This window comes from Callionymus lyra, chromosome 19 (assembly GCF_982586985.1).
Source record: "Callionymus lyra chromosome 19, fCalLyr1.hap1.1, whole genome shotgun sequence".
Taxonomy (NCBI): Eukaryota; Metazoa; Chordata; class Actinopteri; order Syngnathiformes; family Callionymidae; genus Callionymus; species Callionymus lyra.
Window position 1 is genome coordinate 21,004,552 of NC_141836.1, and position 22,153 is coordinate 21,026,704.

The following is a 22,153-nucleotide window of genomic DNA, read 5'->3' on the forward strand; positions in this document are numbered from 1 at the left end:
CAATTTGAGGTCAAAGATCAGCTGCTTTGAACTTCAGAACCTACTGCATTTCCTACTCAAGCTTTTTTTTTGATGGAAAACCTCGACTTGGCTGTCAGCGGCCGTCTGAACAAACCACAGATTAGCAAGAAGAGCGAGGCTCATAAATGTCTTGACCGACAGCCACAGGGAAACAAAGGAAAAATCTGACATGACGAGACAGTAAATTTATAGAAGGATGTGAAACAACTTTATCTCCAAACATTTTGCATTTCCACAGGAACAATCCAAAGAACATCAAGTTTAGGACTGCAATAAATATTTCTGCTTAAATGTTTACTCCCATCAACCGTATGTGGGAACTACAGTGAGACATTTGAGCACTAAAGGACAATCTTTAGTTGAAAATGGTTTGATTTCATTTTAAAATGGTTTGATTACAGTTGAAAATGGTTTGATTACAGTTGAAACTGGTTTTATAGCAATTGAAAATGGTTTAATTTCATTTCAAAATTGTTTAATTGCAGCTGAAAATTGTTTGATTACAGTTGAAAATGGTTTGATTTGATTTAAAAATGGGATTACATTGGAAAATTAAATTGTTCAATAAGATTACGTTTTATTAGACTTAAATTAATAATTTGGTTTGAGTTGAAAATAGTTTACTGTAGTTGAACATGCATGACTTACAGTATATAAAACAAAAATGTGTATGATGGTGTTATAAAAAATCCTACAACCTGGCTTTTGGGAGAGTCTGAAAAAGAAAGACTTTTAGTTTTTAAACTGTCAAGCTGATGGAGTGAACATTACTTTATAATCTGAAATAACTGAAAACAAGGAGTAAAAGAGGCGTGATCACTGATATTACAATTAAAATCTTTATTTATTTTTTTATTTGTAATCCTGATTTACTGAAATGTTCATGATTCCTGCCAGACATTCAAAGCGACCACATCTTTTACACTCTCGGCAGATTGTTCTTATTGCAGCACTAATGGGGCGTGATGGAGTTGAACTGCTTCAGAGAGTGGACGTTTAATTTCCCACACTAAACCAGTGGGAGTAAACAAGGAGTTCTGGATTGGTCTCTCGATATCCGTCACGAACAAATGAAGGTTTCCGACGTCGTTGAGACACAAACGCAAGAATTAATCCGCACGTCTGCAGCTGTGTTTTACAAAGGTGTGTTCGACATAGCGGTTATTGACAGGGCATTCATCAAGGGAAGAGGAAGGTGTAGGTGGGGGCGGGGTCAAAGGTCAGAGGGATGGTGCTCGAATTGAGAGTGGAAGATGTGCAACACTAGGTTAGCTACTGCCCACACCCACAGCCCCCCAGAGAGAGGAGTCAGAGAAACACATAGTTACCATTGGGGAAGAGCTGTGGGGCTGCCTGGGACTGGACACTCCTCTCCCCTGCATGCACACGCACACCCACACCAACACACACACATCAAACACCACTTTAGTTGTGTGTACCTTGCAGGATTCTTTCAGTGACCGGCATCTTCCGTCACATTTGAGTTAACAATGAACCAGCTATCAGGTGAAACAAAAAAAAAAAAGTGACATTTCAAGACAAAAGTGTTGCAACATGCACTCATGCGATTAAAATTCCACACACAGAAGACAATGCTGATGTGATCCGAGCAGCTTTTTTAGTGCAGACAGAGCGAGAGGTGGTTAGTGCTGTGAGCTGAAAGACAGACTTTTACGGCATATTTTATGGTTACATCATAGACTGAATTACTGTTTTAGGGTCTCGACTCTCTAAACACCCCTCACTGTGTCCGTCCGTGATCCGACTCTGAACTGTGTCATGTTTCTGGAGAGACTTTAATTGACTTTAACTAGTGGCGCTGTGCTGGATCATGCGCAAGCAGATGTGGAGCCGCTCTTGTGTTCGTGACACGGGTCAACGGCGTAAAAGAATCGGCGTGCAGGAGTCGGCGTTGTGCAACAGCGAAGGAACTAAATAAATTCCTCATCACACACACCTCCCTCTGGAGACTTAACGGAAGTCTGGAAACGGGTTAAAGGGATTAAAAACAGATGATGCTAGAACTACAGTGGAAAATGTATATATAATGGTATTGAGATTATGCAGTTAAAAGCAAAACCTTTTGTCATAAATACTTTAAAAAAAAAGTACTTTATCACATTAAAAGAATTAAAAAATCGGAGTATAAAAAGTTTCACTAATCAAGGGGCAGCGATCATCTGATGATGAAAAGGGAAAATATATCTTTAAAAAACTATCGTCACAGAGAGCGTGACAAACCAGGATCCAGCAACTTTCCTCAACATGAAGAGGAAGTGATCAATTCGAGGAGCAAGAAGGAGAAGACCACCCGAAAATGGGGCACATCATGTTTACGTTATGGCTACGTGCATGCCGACATTAAGTGTTTACGTGCATGTGTGCCGAATATGTTTGCCTGGTTGTTTGCATAGCTTTCAGTTTGTATTATAAAACGCTCCTTGTGTGTGTCTGAGTGCGCGAGTGTGTGTATCATCCTGTGGCCAACTCTCAGGAACAAGTCTGCATCTGCCTGCTATTTGTGAATGTTTATGGTTTGATGCGCTAAAAGCACGAATGCTTCCACATGACGGAGGCTCCTCTGATATCTCTCGGATGCACATAAAAGCAGTTTTGCTTCGAGCGCTCCAGTCGTGGACTCAAATCAGAGCAAGACAATTACAGCTTTTGCAAATACTGTGTGGTGTGTGTCATCCACAAGAACAGCGTGTAACTCCAATTAGTCAAGGGTTGGAGGAGGAGTTATGAAGGTCCGGACAGTTAAACTATGTTCTTCACTGAATACAAAAGAGCAGAAAATTGCACTTGAATGACTTTGAGTTCTTTTTTTTTGCATTTTATTGATTTACTACAATATGAATTAAAACAAATTAGAAGAATAACAACAACAAAAACATCAAGATATTCCTTCTCTTAAATCAGTTTCAAACTCAATCTCATGTGTAAAAGTGACCCTTGTTTAACGCTCTAAACACAATCTCTGCTGTAATTCTTAAAAGTCCATTTTATGTTTGACTGGTCCGACCAAAGAGCATGAATTAGCCATCGTAGTCTAAACTAAATGGGCAAAGTTTCCTCACCAGGTCATGATCTGGGCTGCCCAAACTGGACTTCATTTTCAAGATGGCTGTGACCTTGGATGGACTTCTAAACTATGGTGACTTCCCACTTTATACAGTCTAGATCAGAGATAAATTGTTTGTGATCTACCAGCCATCACAGGAAATGTGGATGGATAACATGACATTAAAGAGATGCACGTCAGACTATGACCCATCCTGTCACTTGATTGATATACAGATGACATCTGAATGTGTCTCACACTAACCACGGAATCACACCAAATTATGTTTTCTGTCCAAAAAGTAATGAGACTGTTATTTCATTCTGTTAAAATCAGTAACTTGACACTACAAGGTCACAGAAAACATTGTTTGTGAAGGTCCAGCGGATTGGACCAGCCCCCCCACGAGTTGGAAAATGATCCAATGGCTTTAACATTTTATCTCTTTTTGCCCCCAAATTCTTTTCTGGCAGATTTGGCCATTGAACCTCAAGTTTGATACGTTTGCTTTCAATATATATAAACACTGTGGACTTCAAATGCAAGTGTGTTCTACCTGCTGACAACACCACAAATAATGCTCCAGAACTGCAGCCCAAAACCCCCTGATAAAAGTCAAACCTGTATTACAAAACTTTTCTTCTCTAAAGCAATGGTATTTAATTCATCTTGTATCAGTTACTGGTACTCTTTGAACGGTCTACTATAGCCTGTGACTCTTAAAAAATGCTTGTTTTGGTCGAGTTTACTCAAAATAAGTAACTTATCATGTGAAATGACGGATCATCTTGTTGCAGAGAAACCAGCTAAGTGCTCTCGCCGAGTCAGCGTTAAGCCGAGATGTATTTTTCGTGCACTTACAATAACTTTTTTTTGGGCTTTGTTCACTTCATTTTTGCTGTTTTTATCGATGGTCTAATAAATTGGTCCATGGAGAATTATCTTTTAGTGGGAAATCTTTTTTACTAATGAACAACTTTAAAAGTATAAAATTTATTGTGGGGGATTCATTTGTATAATCTGGGTCGTTATCTACCTCAGTCTAGTTTTTTTTCAAGGTTTCTTCCTACTAGAAACCTCAGAAATAAATAATAACCAGGCAATAGGTGGGGATCAATTGTAGAAGTTCGCTTACTATACGTATAAATAAAGAGCTGCTGACTCATCTTAATTTTTCAGAATCTGTCAACGCTGCTCGCTGAATAAGGCCGTTGATCATGCACAGTTGTGGTGTGCGGATCATCGATCAGCAGCTCGTCAGAACTTCTTTTTGCAGATCATTTGTTTTATTTGAAGGAAAAGTTGCAGCGTCTGAGCTGGGGATCAGATTTCCACTGGCTTCCTGAACTGGCGCAGCAGCCGTGCATGTGCTCTGCCTCTGGGAATAATAGTGGCTAAGGCGTATAATTTGGTTGTGGTCAATTTTGCGGCCTCGTTGGGTACAGCAATAATGAGGGATTGGCTGACCAGACCTTGACATAGGTCTGGCTCTCATCAGTTCTCCAGTAATAAACACAGCGATGAAACACTGAGCTAATCATCCGCTACAAAAACCAAACTCTCAAACCTCACAGCCACTGAAACCAAGCGACCGCAGATCAAGAAAACACCGCTGCGACCATTATCAGGCCAGGTTTCCACGTGGCAGCGTGTTCCTGCTGGTCTGTACTTCTTACCACTGTATTAAGGTAACAGACTTTTCCAGAATCTAATTGGATTTAAGTGCATGCCAGAGAAAGCCAAGCACTGACAACAGATGGAACTTTTTCATATTTTACAACTTCCTGTATTTACGAAAAAAAATAGTAGCAGAAGAAGACAATACACTTTTTCAAAACTGAAAGAGGCTTACAATTTAAACTTAACTTAAAATAAAGTGTAATTAAACTGAAAATGTTACATGGCTCAAAATGTTTTAATACTTTAATGCTAATGTTAGGATAAAAAAAAACAAGATATTTTTATTTACTTAAGTGTAAATAATCTAAGGATGATCTAGATTTTCGCAACCTCACCTATATGTAGTCAAATCTCGAGCCAGCTGCCCTAATGAGTCAAATTATGTTTTAAATATTATTTTTCTTCCGTTGTCATGGCTACATGCTGCCTCAGGGTCAGGATGGTGGCACATGGTCCTCTTTGGAAAAACTGATAGATGAAGAAATATTGTGAACATTTATCATAATCACACACATGCATCTTAGAGCTAAATAAAAATACATGTTTGTATTGGAGTTTAAACATGCATCAGTCAACCCTATATTAGACCAGCTTATGTACTTATAGTATACCAGATATAAAAAAATATTTAATACCACATAAGCGAGGGAGAAGAGTAAGATCCCGTGAGTCGTAAGGAGTTGGAATTATATATTTATATGATATTTCTATCACTTGGTACGTCATAGATTTAGGGTTAGTATAATCAAATATTGGAAGTGTTGGAATAAAAAAAAATGAACCCATTTAAACTCTGTAATTCTAACTCTGTCCCTTTTGTGACCTACTTCCCTCGACCTGGTGGAGTTCATTTCCCGCTAAAACCTTCCAATTCTAATTTTACAACACACTTTTTTCTCAACAAAATTGTACATGTTTGAAGAGACCACATTCATGACACTCCCATCACCTACTGTGTTTGTCATATAGTTTACATTTAAAAATAAATAATTGAACCCACTTCAATTTTTATGGGGTCCTTCTGCCGCCTTTTGTGCCCTCTGTCGGTTGACCTTACAATTGTCCTTCCTTCTAAAACCTTCACCCAGAGGTCAGTAGTCTACATTCTCATTTTCGATATATTTTTTGGAGCGGTTTTGGAGTCTATAAGACATTAAGAGGAGGCGGACAAACGCACACACACACACAGGCTCACACACACAGGCAGACTTACTTATTTTCTATATAGAGATGTGTTGTGTTTCAGAGAACCTTAACCTGACCTGGCCGTGGGGACGAAACTGACATTTCAGCAGTGGAACGTATACAAAACAGCGACATTGTAACTGAGGATTGCTTTATTAAAATGTAGCATGTTTGTCTAATACACGGATGAAGCGCTCAGCTGGCTCACACAGCAACTCTGTGGATTTGCCATGACCAGCACGTGTTTATCGACGCCTGCTCTGTGCCATCAGGCTGCATCTAATGAAAATCTGCCCTTCACAGCGGCTCAATACACGCCAGCATCTCAATGATTTTTACTCGACTTAAGTCAACTGAGGCAAACACTGATAAATGCCAGTGGAAGGTTAGGTCAGGTGTGCGAGTTAATCCCCAAAAGGAAAGCGATGAAGGAATTGACCCGAGAGCTAATAGAGGCTGTGCGTCTGAGCAGGGGGGGAAGCATGGAAAGAGCTGTGTCCGTTGAGGAGAGAGAAGAGCAGAGGTCGAAGCAGGTGTGAGGACCGGGAGGTTACTGGAGCAGCAGCAGAGTGGAAAGCATAGTGGGAGGAAACCTTTTGTCCTTCATGTCACATAGCCGGTATTCAAAAACACATGGACGCCATAGATTTCAGGAGGACTTCAGGATGCTAAACTTCTGAATGGCTGCTGAGTTTTTGGGGTCTTATGACTCACCTACACAAGTCTTTCCATCGCTGTGCAGGACGAACTTCATGTGACACGCACACTTCGGTCCGTGGTCCGTCTCCTCGCAGATGTGCTGGCAACCCCCGTTACCATAGTTACAAGTCACTGTCAACAGACACAAAGTTAGAAAAAAAAAAAAAACTCTTAAAACAGTGAATTGAAGTCAAAGGCAAGATGGCCAACAGATGATGTGGAGAAATGTTTTCTATTCCGGGATGAAGAAAACCCGCAATAACTAATTTTAATCAAATTCAGAATTTAGATTTTGGAAATCCATTGAAGTGACACGTTGTCCCCTCTTGAAATTCAGTGTGCAAAATGAAGTTGAGGAAAAAAGTGTTATTTTTTCCATAAAGTGTTAAAAAAAAGCACACTTAATGCAGATCACCAATGAACTTAAACACATTAAAATAAGGAATTGATTTAAACTCTATTTTTATGGAAAGGTTATAGAAGTACTATCAGAATTTTGAACACTTGAATTTAACATTTGTAATGCCTTTTTTTTTTTCAAATGATTTTTCAATCATCAGTTATATCTATTTTTAAATAATTTGTAAATTGAAAGCTTGAATAGGATTTTATTAAATAAATTGTTTATTGAATGTTTAAATTTATTTAGTTTTTTTGAATATTGAAATATAAATGAATGTGAATACATTTGTTTTAAATTTAGATATTTGTATTCTAGTTCCAATAATTGAAAAATAACATTTTCAAATATAATAAACTTTAATTTGTAGGCTCTTAAACTGAATAAAAAAATGTTAATTAAAAGTACTTCCAGACAATACTAAAAGAGTACCTGAGCACCTTTATCGAACTTTCTCATATCGGGCTGCATCTCATTTATATAATTAAGAAAAGGAAATTGTCTTAATAAATAAATAGTGAATTCAAATTTTAAATTGGCATGTTAAAAGACATAGTGTTATGTTAAGGCATAGTTAAAAGACAAATTCCTTCTCAAACTGAAGATAATATTTTGTTTACGTGTGTTTAGATGTTATAAGTGGCAACACATGATAAAGGCGACGTGTAATGAAGGAGTTTAGCTTGAGTAGGTCTTGTGTAGGAACTCCGAGACGCAAACGTGAGCAGAGGAAGCATTAACCCCCGACACTTAACACACCTGTGATGACAGAGTGAAAAAGAGTACGAGGCTTACTCCGCCATCTTGTCTGCACCCGACCATCCCAGAGCCTTCTGCCCTTTTCCTGGGCTGTCACAGAAGAACTATAGAAAAACACTTCTCCAATCCTTATCCAAACACAGACAAATCCCCCATCAGCCCCGGCCCCGGCTCTGACAGGATGATCTCAGTTGCTCGGCAACGAGAAGTGTGCACTGTCCGTCAGAACAGGAGTCACCTCCACGCTTGCTTTTGTACATGGTGGTTCTGACTACATCGTAGTACAACGGTTCAGTAATGAGCCGACAATGTCGACTATCAATCCTCCTGGAGCGAGAGCGACTTACGTTTGCAGTCCTTCATGTTACGGGTGAGTTGGAATCCGGGTCGACATTCGCAGAAAATGGAACCTTTCTGCGTCTCCCTGCAGATGTGAGCACAGCCGTGGTTCTTGTCCATGCAGGTGGGACCTTCCTTCGCGCCCTCCGTGCGCACTATGGCAGAACAAGAAGCCATGAGTGGGTCATGCATTCACAAACTTAAAATTCAATAGTACTGTACACCGGTAACTGTACTTTTTTAATGCTTAAAAGTAATCGTTTCAATCCTGGGGCGGAAGAAACATATTCTGTTGTATTGATTATTACTCTCTGAAATGAGTTTTATACATTTTTACCCCTTGTGGTCAAAGTAAACGACCTCCACCACTGCATATGTATTTTTTAGAAGCCAGGGAGATCGTTCACAGAGACAACACAAGGGATAAAAGACAGGATTTTAATCTGCGAGTCATATCTAGGGGTGTGGGTTGGCAATGATCTGGCGAATTGATACGTTTCCCAATACAGGGGCAACAATCTGACATATTTTATGATATTGTAGGAACAAGGATATATTTGTATTTGGGTTGCAGAATTTACAGACAGATCTTGAAAAAGTTGTTATTGCTTTCAAACCAAGATATTCTCAAACATCAGCTTTAAAAGCTGCAGGAGTCGACTGTATCCTCTCGTCCTCAGTCAACGCCAAGATCTTGAGTATTTCAATGTTTCTTTAGCTGCAGAGACGTAATGACTGCTGCCATCTTGTTTTAAACTCTTAGAAAAGTCTGTATTGCAATCAAACAAAACAAGTATAACTGTAGTAAAGACAAGTCTTCTAACACTTGGCTCACTCCAGAAAAACAATAAAACAACAACAACGTAAACTTTACTGAAAAATGAAAGTAAATTATTAAAAATTGTAGCACAAGTTTGGACTATTATGTTGCAGAGGAACCACAATGCCGATTTATTTATAATTTGTATTTTGCACACATTTATTTTTCTTTTTTTATTTGAATGTCAGTCCTGGGAACCAAATTCCTCCAGTAAACTATACTCAATAGTAATCTTCATGGCATCAAAACTAGATCACCGACAGTGTAGCCCTTGATTCCTGACATAAACTACAGTTTGTCATCAAAGGGTAGGAGGGGAAGTTCAGAAGCCTTTCTGACCCTCGCATGTATGCCTACTGCTGGTGACAGACATGCCCGGCACTAATCCATGGGATTCAATCGCATGTTGAAACACGCTCACTTGTTTCACTCTATCAAAAAAAAAAAAAAATTCTGTCAACAGAAAGCATAAGACTCCCAGCAGGAGATGATCCAGCAGACTTGTTATTTTAATTGAGCTAATCCCTACAAAGAAAAGAAAAAGAGAAACGCAGCAGAAAAAGTACTTTGTAAAACTCCCCCTCAGGAGACAGATCAGAAGACAGAAAAGAGGCATCAGTCTGCAATTTGATGAGTCATCAAGGTTGAAACTCTTCAGCGTGAGAAAGGCTAAAGATGCATCTACAAAGAAAAGATTCAAACTCACAAACAATTCATAATCCCAAGACATACATTACACTCTACACATCACCAGAAAGATTGCTGAATAAAAAGCTCCTCTGCCTCTAGTCATCCTAGTGAAAGAGACGCAGCTCTGCAGATTCAACCTTATTAACAAGCAAACGACGCTTCGAGCATCTAAACGTTATCATCGATTCCTCATTAAATCTTCTGTCACACTCCAAAGGGCTTACGAGGTCTTGTCTTTCTTTTTCTTTTTTTTTTAAAAAGAGACAAATTTCACGGCCATTCTCTTCAAACCAGAAAATGATCTGTAACCCCATTTTCTGCAGTGAGGCAAGTGTTACTACAATTACACTTGTTTTAAACTCTTTTAAAGAAGTATTTATCATATGCTTCACACAAGTATCATATGAACAAATATACATACATTTATGAATCAAAAATGTAAAGCATATCAAAAATGACATCAAACATTTGTTTTAAATATATAAAAAACATTAACAAATAAAGAATATATATAATATTTAACTTGTAAGTTAAAATTGTTTCAGATGAAAACTTATAAGTTTTTATAATTTAGTTGACTAAGTTTCAATGTTTGTTTTGTGTACAATCGCAAAATGTTCAACAACAATTAAATATGTGTATTTTTGAAAGTGTAAGATTGTTTAAAAACGTACAGGTTTACTGAAAAAGATAAGATTTAAACAAATAAACTACCAAACAAAACATTATTTTTTTAAATATAAAAAAGTTATTGTGTGTATTATTACGCGTAATGGGATATTATAACTAGAAATTTGAAAAAAATAAATTTAGATAAATTAAATATTTGTCAAATCCTCAAAAACAAGTTTTACCTTCTTTTTTTTTTTTTTTTAAATCAATTTCTACTTAACAATTAAACAATAATAAAACAATATGAGGATGAAGAAGATCAATACTGCTCAACACCGGTGATAAAAAGTCATTCACTTTTAACTAAAACCAGAGAAAAGTAAGTTTGTTCAATTTCTAAAACTGAGAAGGAAAATTTTGGCAGTTTCATAATGTATTTAATAAAAACATTTAATCAAATCGATTAGTTTTCTTCTGGTAGAAATTCATCCTTGACAATTGAATGTTAAGAGTGGCCACAACTTTGTGTCCTGTTGTGAGGCAAACCACGACACCATACCTCTCTGGTTAGGCAGCCATGTTTCCTACATTAGCTCAGTGTTCTGACAAAAGGCAGGATCTGATTAGAGGATCATTTAAGGGGAAAAACCACAGCAAGGTTTGCGTGTCACATTTTAACTAGCAATCAGTAATCAGGCAAAATTACCCAAAAATATGTCTGGACCTGCCTAAATAATTATTGTATTTACTTTTGCCAATAATTCCCTAAACGCAAGTTTCGTGAAAATGGCTTAGTATTTAGGCATTTGAGCCAAAGGAAACTCCAAAGGGAGGAAAGTTTGGCGAACACCACAGTAGCTTTTGGTCAAGAGCGCTGGTGCCTGAGGGAGAATTCCACTCTCAAATACCTTTGATCAATTTTATTTGTGCACATTTGTAGTCTTTTAATACAAAGACAAGTTTTAAGAAAATGTTCACATCTGATGGCAGGAGAGAGACAAGTAACTTCAACAGAGGGAAAATGTTGTGAGACTACATTTATCATGTGTCTGGCTCTTCCACAATCATACGTCTTCTCAGCCCTGCCTGGTAATTTAATGTTAAATGACATAAAATTAGCACATTTTACCCGTCTCAGCTAAAGTAAAATTTGCCATTTAGATCAGTGATTCACTACCACAGCACATAACATCAGGTGTTCAGGGAAAATTTGTCATATATATAATTGTCTATTTATCTGGCACAGGAACGTATCCGATATCCATTTGTGTAGCACACATTCAGCTACTGCCTCCCTTCGACGTGCCTTCATTTCATGTTTGTGCTCTTTTGAAATAGTTGAGATCCGTGAATCTATGTGAACCGAGACCTTCATCCCTTCTTGGACCAATAAAAGTCAAAGTGTTGATACAATGGTGCTTTTCTCCCACTGTGACCATCATCTACTCTGCAGCTTCCCGCCGGCTGCTGAAAGACGTTTGTAGCGTAAAAATCCATCTGAATGATCACACCTTTTACTGCACTCTTTGGTACTTCACTAAATATCCAGGCAGCAAAACTGAGCTCATAATACTTGCACTGAAAAATCTTGTTAAACCTTATCAAAATAATTCTTTACCAGACCTCCTGAACAACAGACTGAACCCAATTATGTTTTAAAAGAGAGCAATTTATTCACAGCAACAACACTTTTGAACTTCCTGGATAATTGAAAATGCAAAAGACTGAAGTGGACTCATGACACGTAAGCTACTTCTTTCCAATGCAAAACATTAAAAAAATAATAATAATCAGTTCAAAAAGACCATAACATGATGGTTTGTACTCCAGATAGATAGCAGGCATCATCACAAACTTTACACAACAAGCTCTTTCAGAAAGTGGAAATTATCAATTAAAATGTTTTTAACTACGCAGACCATCAGCAAAGTGTGTTTTCTACAAAATAACTTAAAATATACAGACAAAGTGCTGAAACAATCAAAAACAATACACAGTTAAAATACTGGTTATTAAAGGCCAAGATAACATAAGACAAACACAGCAGCCCCAAGAAAGTTAAGAAAAAGCCTGCACAAATAAAAAGGTCTTAAGATGTTTCTTAAAGAAGTCAGTAGATCCATCAAATGCAGAGAGAAAGGAAGATAGTTCCAAAGCTTAGGAGCAACATTTATTTGTTGTTTTAAAATAGAAAAAACTTTGCATCTTTGTATAATTATTGGTACAACTAAAGTCTTTTAAGGAGACTTGCAGTCACTGGACTGACTATGACACTACCAAGATCAAGGAGTCAAGACCAAGACAACACAACAGTTCAATATTATACAGGACAAATTGAGACTAAATAATAAATAATCAAAACATAGTGAACACAACTCAACCATGACCATAGTACAATAAGAGTATAGGAGCCTGAAAAAGGTTACAAGAATGGTTCCACAAAAGTACTTTGAAGCACATGTGTAAAGAAAGGTAATTCATGCACCATGGTAAATCAATGAGGCTATTCCAAGATAAAAAATAAAAACACACTTATATATATATATATATATACATTTCAGGAAAACAAAGACAAAAGTCCTTACTTTTTTCCACATCCTTCGAAACAGGGGAATATGAATTGAGCTGGATTTATCAGTGAAAGAATGATTTTAAAAAATAAAAGTATTCTTGCTGCAAAAATCGATTTCTTTTTTTTGTTTTCTTTCCATCAACGATTTCGAGTCAATATTGGAGCTTCAGAGTTCGGGGCATCACTCACCGACTTTCTAAAAACCAGCAATTGGTGCTAAGAGAGAGAGAATAAAGGAAAGGAGTCAGGATTAACTGATGGCCTTGATTCCTGCTAGCAAAACTATGCAGCTATTATTACTTATTGCAGCTAAAATACATTATATAGGGGAGTTGCAATCGAAACTTATGGCCCCACAACAGCCAAAAAACCTCAAAATACATAGTAAAAGAGGACAAAAAAAAAAAAAATCTATATCGACACAGGGAAACATCTGTGGTGTGAAAAAAGGCAGACCACATGAAATGCAAAAGAGCAACAGTAGCGACTCTGTACAGTTTCCCTTTTAAACATGACTGGGCTGACCAGGAAAACAAACAACAGTAAACGTTAAACAGCAGGGTCGAGGTTTTACCACAGCGTGCCTAACAGTGCAAAAGAAGTTATCACGGGCGCTCACCAATGATGAGAACTCCTGTGATCTGTTGACAAAAGGCTCAAGGAGGCTACAAGAACTTCTGCAAAGAACCGCAGGCTCTGTTAAACTTAAAAGGATGTAATGGAGGGATTGGAGCACAGGTTTGAAGTAGTCCGAGGCATGCCAAGAGTTTATTGTCTGCTCTGAGAACCTGTGGCGTTGAATAGAAGGCTCCTGGTCCGAGCTGAGCATCTGTCATGTCTCTTTGCGGGGAGCTGGCTGGAGACCATTAAGCAGCTAACCAGAGTTAGCTGGTTCCACACTGAAAAGAAGGGGCCTTTGCATGGAAGCACCTAACTATTAAAGCATTCCTTTCTCCAAGATAATGGGCCTTTAAAAGTTTTAACAGGAGGATAAAAATGTCAGCACATGGAAAGTAGATTGGGAAACGAGCCTAACCAGATTGGGTTTGGTTGAACTGCCGCTCTGATGGTCAAAGGGAGAACAGCCGGACAGCGGTCAAAAGCCAGATTATTTGCTCTTTGAAAACTGAGACAAACATCCAAACCTTGTTGATTTATCAGCTGGAGAAGAGTTTCTAACAAGAGACCTGGGCATGTGTATTCAGTTTCTCATGACATCTATAAAATCTGTTAAATAAACAACAAGTAGGTGTTGAACAACCAGATGTGCTTTACAGATGCAGCTAAAACGAAAGTTTAAAAAGAAATAAAAAATATATAAAAAGGATTTTTGTGTTCTGAAAGCTTTTCTTGTGTTCAAACATTTCTCTGAATCTACATTAATAAAAATATACAGTTTAGCATTACCATTAGTTAATGAAGTGTATTTTCTGGACATTCCTTTATTCTTCTCACATCAGGACATTTTATGTCGTCACAACAGTTCACAAAAAAGATCAATACTATATACATTAGACTATCCCTTGTATTATCATGACCTCCCTGGCTTCCAAAAATACATAAGCAGTGGTGGATATTGTTCAACTTAACCCAAAAGGAACACAAGGGATAAAAACAATTGAACTTGTTTTCTGGCATTCAGTTCACATGACATAACACACGGTTTAAGACATGCAGTAAACATAATGAAACTAAAAACAAAAATAGTAATGACATTAAAACATTAACAAAAAGAACAATAAACGATAGGGAAAAATAAATAAAATTATTATGAAATTATAGTAAAAATACCATATGAATTGGAATTCATTTATGTCGGAGTGTTCCTAAAATAAACAAATAAAAGCAGGGGAATTTAAGAACTAATTTCCTTAATACATTTTCAAACATAATAAAGTCACAGACAAAAAAAATGGAACTCAAATTTGGAAGGTTTGATTCTCAAACACAAACAAATTTTAGAGCCTACCATGGGTTAATTTAAATAACCTATGCACGTTTTCTGCACATGTATGTTTACCAATCTGTATTATCTGTTATGTAGCACGTGCTTCAGGCATGATTTCCACCCTTATTTTCAACCAAGGTCACCTTTCTGATGCGTCCCAAAGGAGCTGCCAACGAAACAAATAAAAACAAGATGGGTTCGGATCTGTATTTATCTCGGGGACAGCAGCGTCAACAGGGAGGCCCAGAACTTTCTCATCCAGCTCTTACTGGGGGGACCCTGAGGTGTCCCCAGAAATGCAGTCTAGTTCTAGTTCAGATCTGTTGAATGACCATTTCTTTGACTCTCAGATGCTAAATAGGTGAAGAAGTTATCAAAACAAACCTCAGTTTTTAAACACGTCTCTTTAGGAAGGACGGTGCATCTAGTTTTGGGCATGATGGCCAAGCATTAGTGGAAAAACACCGGTGGCTCTGAGGCGGTCGTCGGCAGCACTTCGACAGACTGGCCAGCATTGAGATGACCTCCAACAAACCCACAAGCAAAAAGTGACGCCCGTCTCAAATGAGGTACAGAGGATTCAGTGGCAGCCAACGTTTGCAAAAGCCCAAGTCAGCCACTGATGTATATTTATTCAAGGGTGGGGGGAGTGGACAGGGGGCCGCGAGCATGGGTCCTGTGAAAGTCTAGACAAAGACCAAAGATGATGGGAATCTAATTTGGGAATGACACAAAGGCAGAATTGAAGAGGACCGGCGGAAAGAAAATGACCAGATGGCCACTTGTATATCTTAGCCGATTGCAACTTGCGATGAAAGTTTGAGGCTTTCTCTTAACCGGACTTTTCAAGGATAGGAAAAGAGCCTGGTTATACGGTTGGGCTGCTGAGCAATGGAGCAGTGACTTTTGCACTTGTAAAAACAGTTCTGTGGTGAATTCACAGAGGGAGCAGCAGTCCTGCTGAGAACCAACAGGGGACACATGTAAAAACCGTGTCGGCCTCTGCACACTGGGACAACCACACCGCACTGGCAGCACTCGGCATTTTCACATAAATATACATGAAACCAGTAGGATTTATTAATACAGACAAAAATAGAACAAATATGGCTTTCAACTCCGGGACTCTGACATGAAACTTGAGGATATTTGTGGAGAAAATGAAGTGCTACATCTTTTTCAATGAGTTTTATGAGGTAAAAGTAAACACCTACAGTAGCTTTGAAGACGATGAATAACCTTTTAATGGTCCAAAGTCTATTAACAGCAAATATAATGAAGGAGAAACAGTTTATTGAGTGCTGCTGTTACATAACATGAAGCAGGAAAGCTACTGTAACTGGTTCTCTTTTTTCTTTTAGAAAGTAATCAGCTGCCAACAGCGCAACAGACAGTTAGGAAAGGGTTTGGGATCAAATTTAATTAACGAGGGCCATGTTGAATTACACACTAATCCTTTGCTGAACTTCATTTTTCTTCCTCATTTTGACCATTTTGTCTGTGGGAGAAAGTCTTAACGCAACTTTACATTATTATATTTATACATTTTTCTATATAAATGTTTCTATTCAAATGGAACATAGCTTTATTTATTAAAAAAAAACACAGTAGTAAAACAGCTGTATAAATTACCAACCTAGCAGACCTGTCATTTTTTTGCATCAAGATACTTTACGCTGTTGTCTCCAATATTTCACCATCGCTTCATTGATAGCAAGTTTACATTCAGTATCTCTACTTCCTTCTTCAACAAACAGATCAAACCTTCAACTTCCTAGATGCATCATATGCCTTTTCCATTATGAGGATTTAAGCAAATAGAGTCAAACTACTTCTTTCCTAAGCTTCATCTTATGGAAGCTATTTATTGTATAAAATGCAGAACGCAAAGTGTTTGAAAAAAGTATTGCATTATAGTGCAGAAATTACAGTTTTCTGAGACGAAATGAGAACGTTATTTTTTCCACCTATAGTCACCCATGAGCGTCGGTTATCCAGTCCAACAAAAATGTACCACAAACAAGCTGGGTCTCGATCAAAATGTTTAAAACCAAAAAAAGCTGATGATAAAGCCGTTAGAAGAAAGATAAGTGAAGGAGGACAGAATAGCCATATTTATTAAAAGAAATTGAACTGAATTCAAGCATGAATCAATCTGTTGGCTCATAAGTAGTTATTATGCAACTTTTGAACCGGTCCAATCAATTAACGCAACTTTCTCCTCACTTGGTGTTCATAACCCTGACAGGAGAAGAACCTACCAAAGAAAGCACACGGTGTTGCAGACGTCCAAAGTAAATACTGGCAGGAGGAGCAGAGATGAAGGCGATAAGCTCCACTCCCAATTTCTGCCATGAAATAGAATAGTGATGAGTCCAGGGTCAGCCAAAAAGTCTTCCAAACCACAATGAGCAAAATGAGGATTGTAGTCAATTGTCTGAAAGGGATAAACAATGACATATTCCAAAGACATGGCGAGTATTCCAGAGGTCACACGAGCATGCAAACGAAAGGGAAGCAACGCTGAAGGTTGGATTTGCTCCGACCACAAATCCTCAACGAGTCCCTGAGAGTTAGTTTGTATTGAACCACAAGAAATGCAGTCAGAGATTTCCAGTCGAGGAGTGAGCCTGAGTGAGGAAAGCAAGCCCAGAAGAAAATGTTTACACTTTTTTAATTTGACCAATTTCATATCGGATGAAAGAAGTCCAAAATTCAACAAGTCGTGTAAAAAAATAAGGAAATGACCTTGGATTCAATTAAAATAAGTCTGACAAGTGAATAAGACTTCTAGGTTGTTACAATGACAAACATGTAGCATATACGTATACTCCTTCCCTTTGTTTTATGAAATCCAATAATTATTTGAAAAACCTCAAATTAAAACCCTCAGACTCATCCCTGGTCAGGTCTAAATATCCAACCATTAATACAACTTTTTGACCATATACGATATGATAGATATTTGGAGATAATAATTAATAAATACAGAAACACATTTCTAGTATTCAAAATGTAATGCCACAAAAACAGAATTAAATGTGAAATATCTGATAAGCAAAAATGCACTTCAATTGTTATTATTAATAATTAGATACTATAGAGGGAACCTGAATGAATAAAAATTTAAAAAGGAAAGAAACATTTTTTACATGTAAAGGCTGAGGGTGTCAACATTGTGAATAATGAAAAGATAACAAATAATAAATATATATTCTAAATACATTTTTATTGTGTTGTGTTTTTTCGGCAAAAACAATTGTAGTCCTATTGTAAGTGACCCTAAACGTTCAGTCTATGTAAAATCTTTAGTCTGAGGCTAGTCTGGGACTATTGCATAGTCTTTAAGATTATTTTCCAAATGTTTTCAGAGTCGACTTCTGGCGTTTGGGTTATACTTGAGCCAGGCCTATACATCATCTTATTTAAGATGCCTTAAAATCAAATATGTTTGTGTCAGTTTCAGTTCAAGGATGAGACAAAGGCAGTGATCTGCTCCTGACTTACAGCCACACATCTGAAAAAAAAAAACTGTTTAATATCATATGTCGTACCTCCTGACATCATGACTGAAAACATTAGCTACCATGTTTGACGTGCAAAACAACTTGAAGTAATTCCCTACTGGATATTCAAACGCTCACATAACACAAAATGATGGATGTGTGACTTGACCAGGTTTGAAATTCCAGAATGGCAATGTGCTGGATCCCTTTCTCATGGACGTGCAGAGCACATGTGTTGCCCGGTTCAAGTTATTCTACTTAACTTAAACGCAATAAATCAAATGCAAAAGAGCAGAAGCATTGTTGACCAAAACAGCATTCCTGTCAAACTTATTTTATCAAAGGATTTTGTTCCCCTTTAATGAGGGAATTGTTTGTGAAGACTAAATGAACTGTTGCATTTCAGCTGGTGAGGCTGTGGAGCCCCCCATTTGGCCTGAGTTATCGTAGTTGAGAGGTGCCGGTCTAATAGGATCCAGCCAGCACAGAAGCATCATTAGCTGTGAAGCTAGCGGACCCCTGCCGCCTAATTGGCTCAAGCTCAATCCTAACAGCAGGCCAAACAGACTTCTCGCAACAGGCGCCGCGGTGGCCTTCTCTCCCCTGTCCTGGTCCTGACTGAGAGGATTTGCCAGGGAAACACCAGATCTGTTGCCATTAATGGAAGAAATGAGGAACTGCTGTCTCTTTAAACTTGAACAATATAGCTCAGTTGCAAACGGCACCCCAGGCGCCGCAGCTTAGGACGCGACCTTGCAGAACTGATGGAGAGTTTCATTTAGGAGCACTTGGCAGCTCGATTGATTCCCCTTCATATTACCGACATTTTCTCAAAGCTACAGGTCGTCGGTTTTGCGTGTGCCATGCAAATGTGCAGCATGATCGCACAGCAGTTGCAGAAAGCCACTTTCATTTCTCCACAGCTTGTTGTAATAAGTGAGCTGTGGAGGATTTGCTAGGAATAAAAACAAAGGCAGTCCAGCCATCTAGCAAGTAAATAAAGCTAATCTTTTCATCCATCCTTTAGCAAAAATGTAGTATACTTGAAGTTCATTTCGGTAATAATACTGAAGTACAAGTATAGTAAGTATACCAACGTGTATGTAGTTTTAGAGGACTAAGAGTTCATTGATACCTCTTCAGGCTAAATTGGAACAATTTAAGTTTAAGAATACTTCCAAGTAGACTCATATCTACCAGTGTACTAGGCATACACCTTAAGTCTATAGTTTATTTGACAATACAATACTTAAAGTACTCTTTTCTATACTATCGCCTCTGCACTAGGTATGCACTCAAAGTACGCATTTTGGTAAATGCACTTCATTCAACAGTTTCGTGGGGAAACACTCCGACTACTATGCCACCATATGTCACCTGTAGACTCCTACATTTGGACGTACCTACTGTAACATATTTTTGTCACAATGGATGCATCGGGAATCCAAGGCAAGACAGACAAGGACACGGCCATGTTTCCTATTCCTATTGCCAAACTCTTCTGAAATGGACTAGAACTAAATCCACAAAAAGGCAAGTTGGAGTTTTGTCTTTTTTGTGTGCATGTCTTAAAATTACTTATACTTGAGGACAAGTATAAAATATCGAAAGTATACTTCTAGTACACTTCAATATATGTCTTTTTGAGGGGATATCAAAGGTAAACTTTAAGTAAATACTTTAATTTAGGTATAACATACTGTAATACTCATAGCACACTTGAATATAGCTATTTTTGCTCAGGGATACTGGTCTCATCTGGATTCTTTTTCTACCGCTGATTCCATTAATGGGGAATAATAATTAATGACACACTGTTGCAGAAACACAAAACCATTCAGAAACACTCACACCTACTCACAGTTTAGAATTTTCAATTCACTTTTGCATATTTTTTGACCGTAGAAGGAAACAGAAGTGCCTGGTGGGAACGTCCAACCTCATCCAAACTCATAACCACTTCGCCAACGTGCGTCCCTCATCTGGAGTCAATAAAGCTTTAATTATTATTTAACAAAATGCGAGCACCTACCAAGAATAGAGGAGACAAGACGCTTTGGTGAGACCGTCTTTGAAACACAAGATCCTGCGCTACACTGCTCTCAAATAACACAGAGTTTATGAAACGTAAACATTGACAGTTCACCAGGCCAGACTGATCCCATCAAATGGACTCGGATCACCATCCTTTAAGCCTTTCGAAAACGTCGCGGAACAACAAGTCTTTCCAAAACAGACAATGCTACGGAAACCGACAAAGATGCCTGTGATGGATGAATTAAAAGAAACGATGGATTGCGAGATTTTCTCAAGAACTCTAGTAACACCAGACATCCCAACATGTCCTCCCTAAACGCAAACAGATTTTGCAGTTTGGATTTGTGGCCTCTACAGTTGCTTCAAGACAACAGAGTGTTGGATGGGAAACACCACTGTTGCTGGTTCCATTCTTGTTGGTTCTGTTGTTGTAAAAAACACATAATTTATGATAACGTATCAGCTTTGAAGTGTTTTTTTTTGAGGGCCAGACTTAAGGATGGAGCTTGAGGATTGTAGCACCTCACAAACAAACATCTCAACCTGTTAAAAAATGTGAAAATGATTCATTAACAACTTCTCCATCATTAATATGTTAGAATATGTCTAGCGTGGTTGCCATGTCAAGAGATCATAGCTTTACAGATGAGAACATCTTTTGTCTTGGTACGAGTCTGTGTGATTTATTACAGGGTCAAAAAGAAAGAAAGTATTCATTTAATTTCTCTTGTATTGATTTTGAAAGTCAAGTTTAATCATAAATTAAACCAGTAAAAAAAAGAAAATAAGTGAAACAAACTCTATATAGGACTACTTTTGATGCCCTTACGCCTCTTTTCTTTGTGACCAATAGAGAGAGTCCGGGTGTCACATGACCACCAATTTGCTTTACAGCAGTGTTACACGAATGAGCACTAAGATATGTTTTGAATTTATCAGGGACGATAAATTGAGAAGCCTCGTTATAAAAACAAACGTACATGTGACATGTGGCAACTGCTCAACAGAGCTACAATGTTGCTGTCACAGTGCACGTGGGGAAGCCAGAAACTATATTTTAAATCTTAAGTGCTGCTGCTTTAATACAAGTGGCTGAACAAGAAAGCCCAGTAATAAACAATGACAAACACTAACCTGACATTCGTGAAAGCAGCGTTCATCTCTGTCCAATGTTCATGACATCATTATAAAGGATTATGACGGAAATCTATAAATACTGAAGCAATAACTGCTGCCTGTATAAGAATATTACCCTTGTACGAGTGTCAAAACTTGCCTTTAAAAAAAAAAAAAATAAGAACAAGCCTTGATCTTTAGCTAAAAGCCAAGTCAGAAATTAAATTAAACAGGAAGAACTTAAATAGTAAACAGGTGATGAAAGCAGTAAAAGATTACAAGTATTTTTAGTTAAGAGCAAGTCGAGGCACGACTGTAGTTTTATCAAAAACATCTTACAGCAATTAAAGTTATGCGTAGGGAATAAAATAACAGGTCTGTAGGAATCATTGCAGAGCTTCTGTCTCCAAACTATTTAAATCCCGTTTGGTTACATAAAGAGCCCTATAAACAAGATGCGAGTCTTCCCCGGGCAACACTTTTAATGGATTTTATTCAGCTAGTGAAACCCTTGGGCTGCTAACACATCTACAATACCTTGCTGCCGAGCTCTAAATTTCAATTTGAAAACCTGGCAAGAGTACATTTTCTCCTTTTATTTTCCCTGTAGACTTTATTCACGCATGTTGCTAAAAAATTCAAATGTGAACGGTGGAGCAACTCCAAGGTTATACAGTGAAATAAGTATTTTTTTATTTTAACCAA

The 22,153-nt window shown here is 37.9% G+C and overlaps 1 protein-coding gene across 4 annotated transcripts in view; it reads right to left on the bottom strand.

Annotated features, from left to right (window-relative positions):
* The window catches only part of scube3 (signal peptide, CUB domain, EGF-like 3), a 66,470-nt gene that overhangs the window by 20,824 nt on the left and 23,493 nt on the right, over positions 1 to 22,153 (bottom strand). The window contains exons 5-7 of one of the 4 annotated variants that reach the window (XM_087782154.1): positions 8,156 to 8,302; positions 6,665 to 6,781; positions 1,350 to 1,397 (exon numbers count right to left, since the gene is read on the bottom strand). In XM_087782154.1, coding sequence (XP_087638280.1) covers positions 1,350 to 1,397; positions 6,665 to 6,781; positions 8,156 to 8,302 — 312 coding nt within the window. Of the gene's footprint in view, positions 1 to 1,349; positions 1,419 to 6,661; positions 6,782 to 8,155; positions 8,303 to 22,153 lie in introns of all 4 variants that reach the window. The other 3 variants (XM_087782153.1, XM_087782152.1, XM_087782155.1) reach the window with 3 other exon arrangements.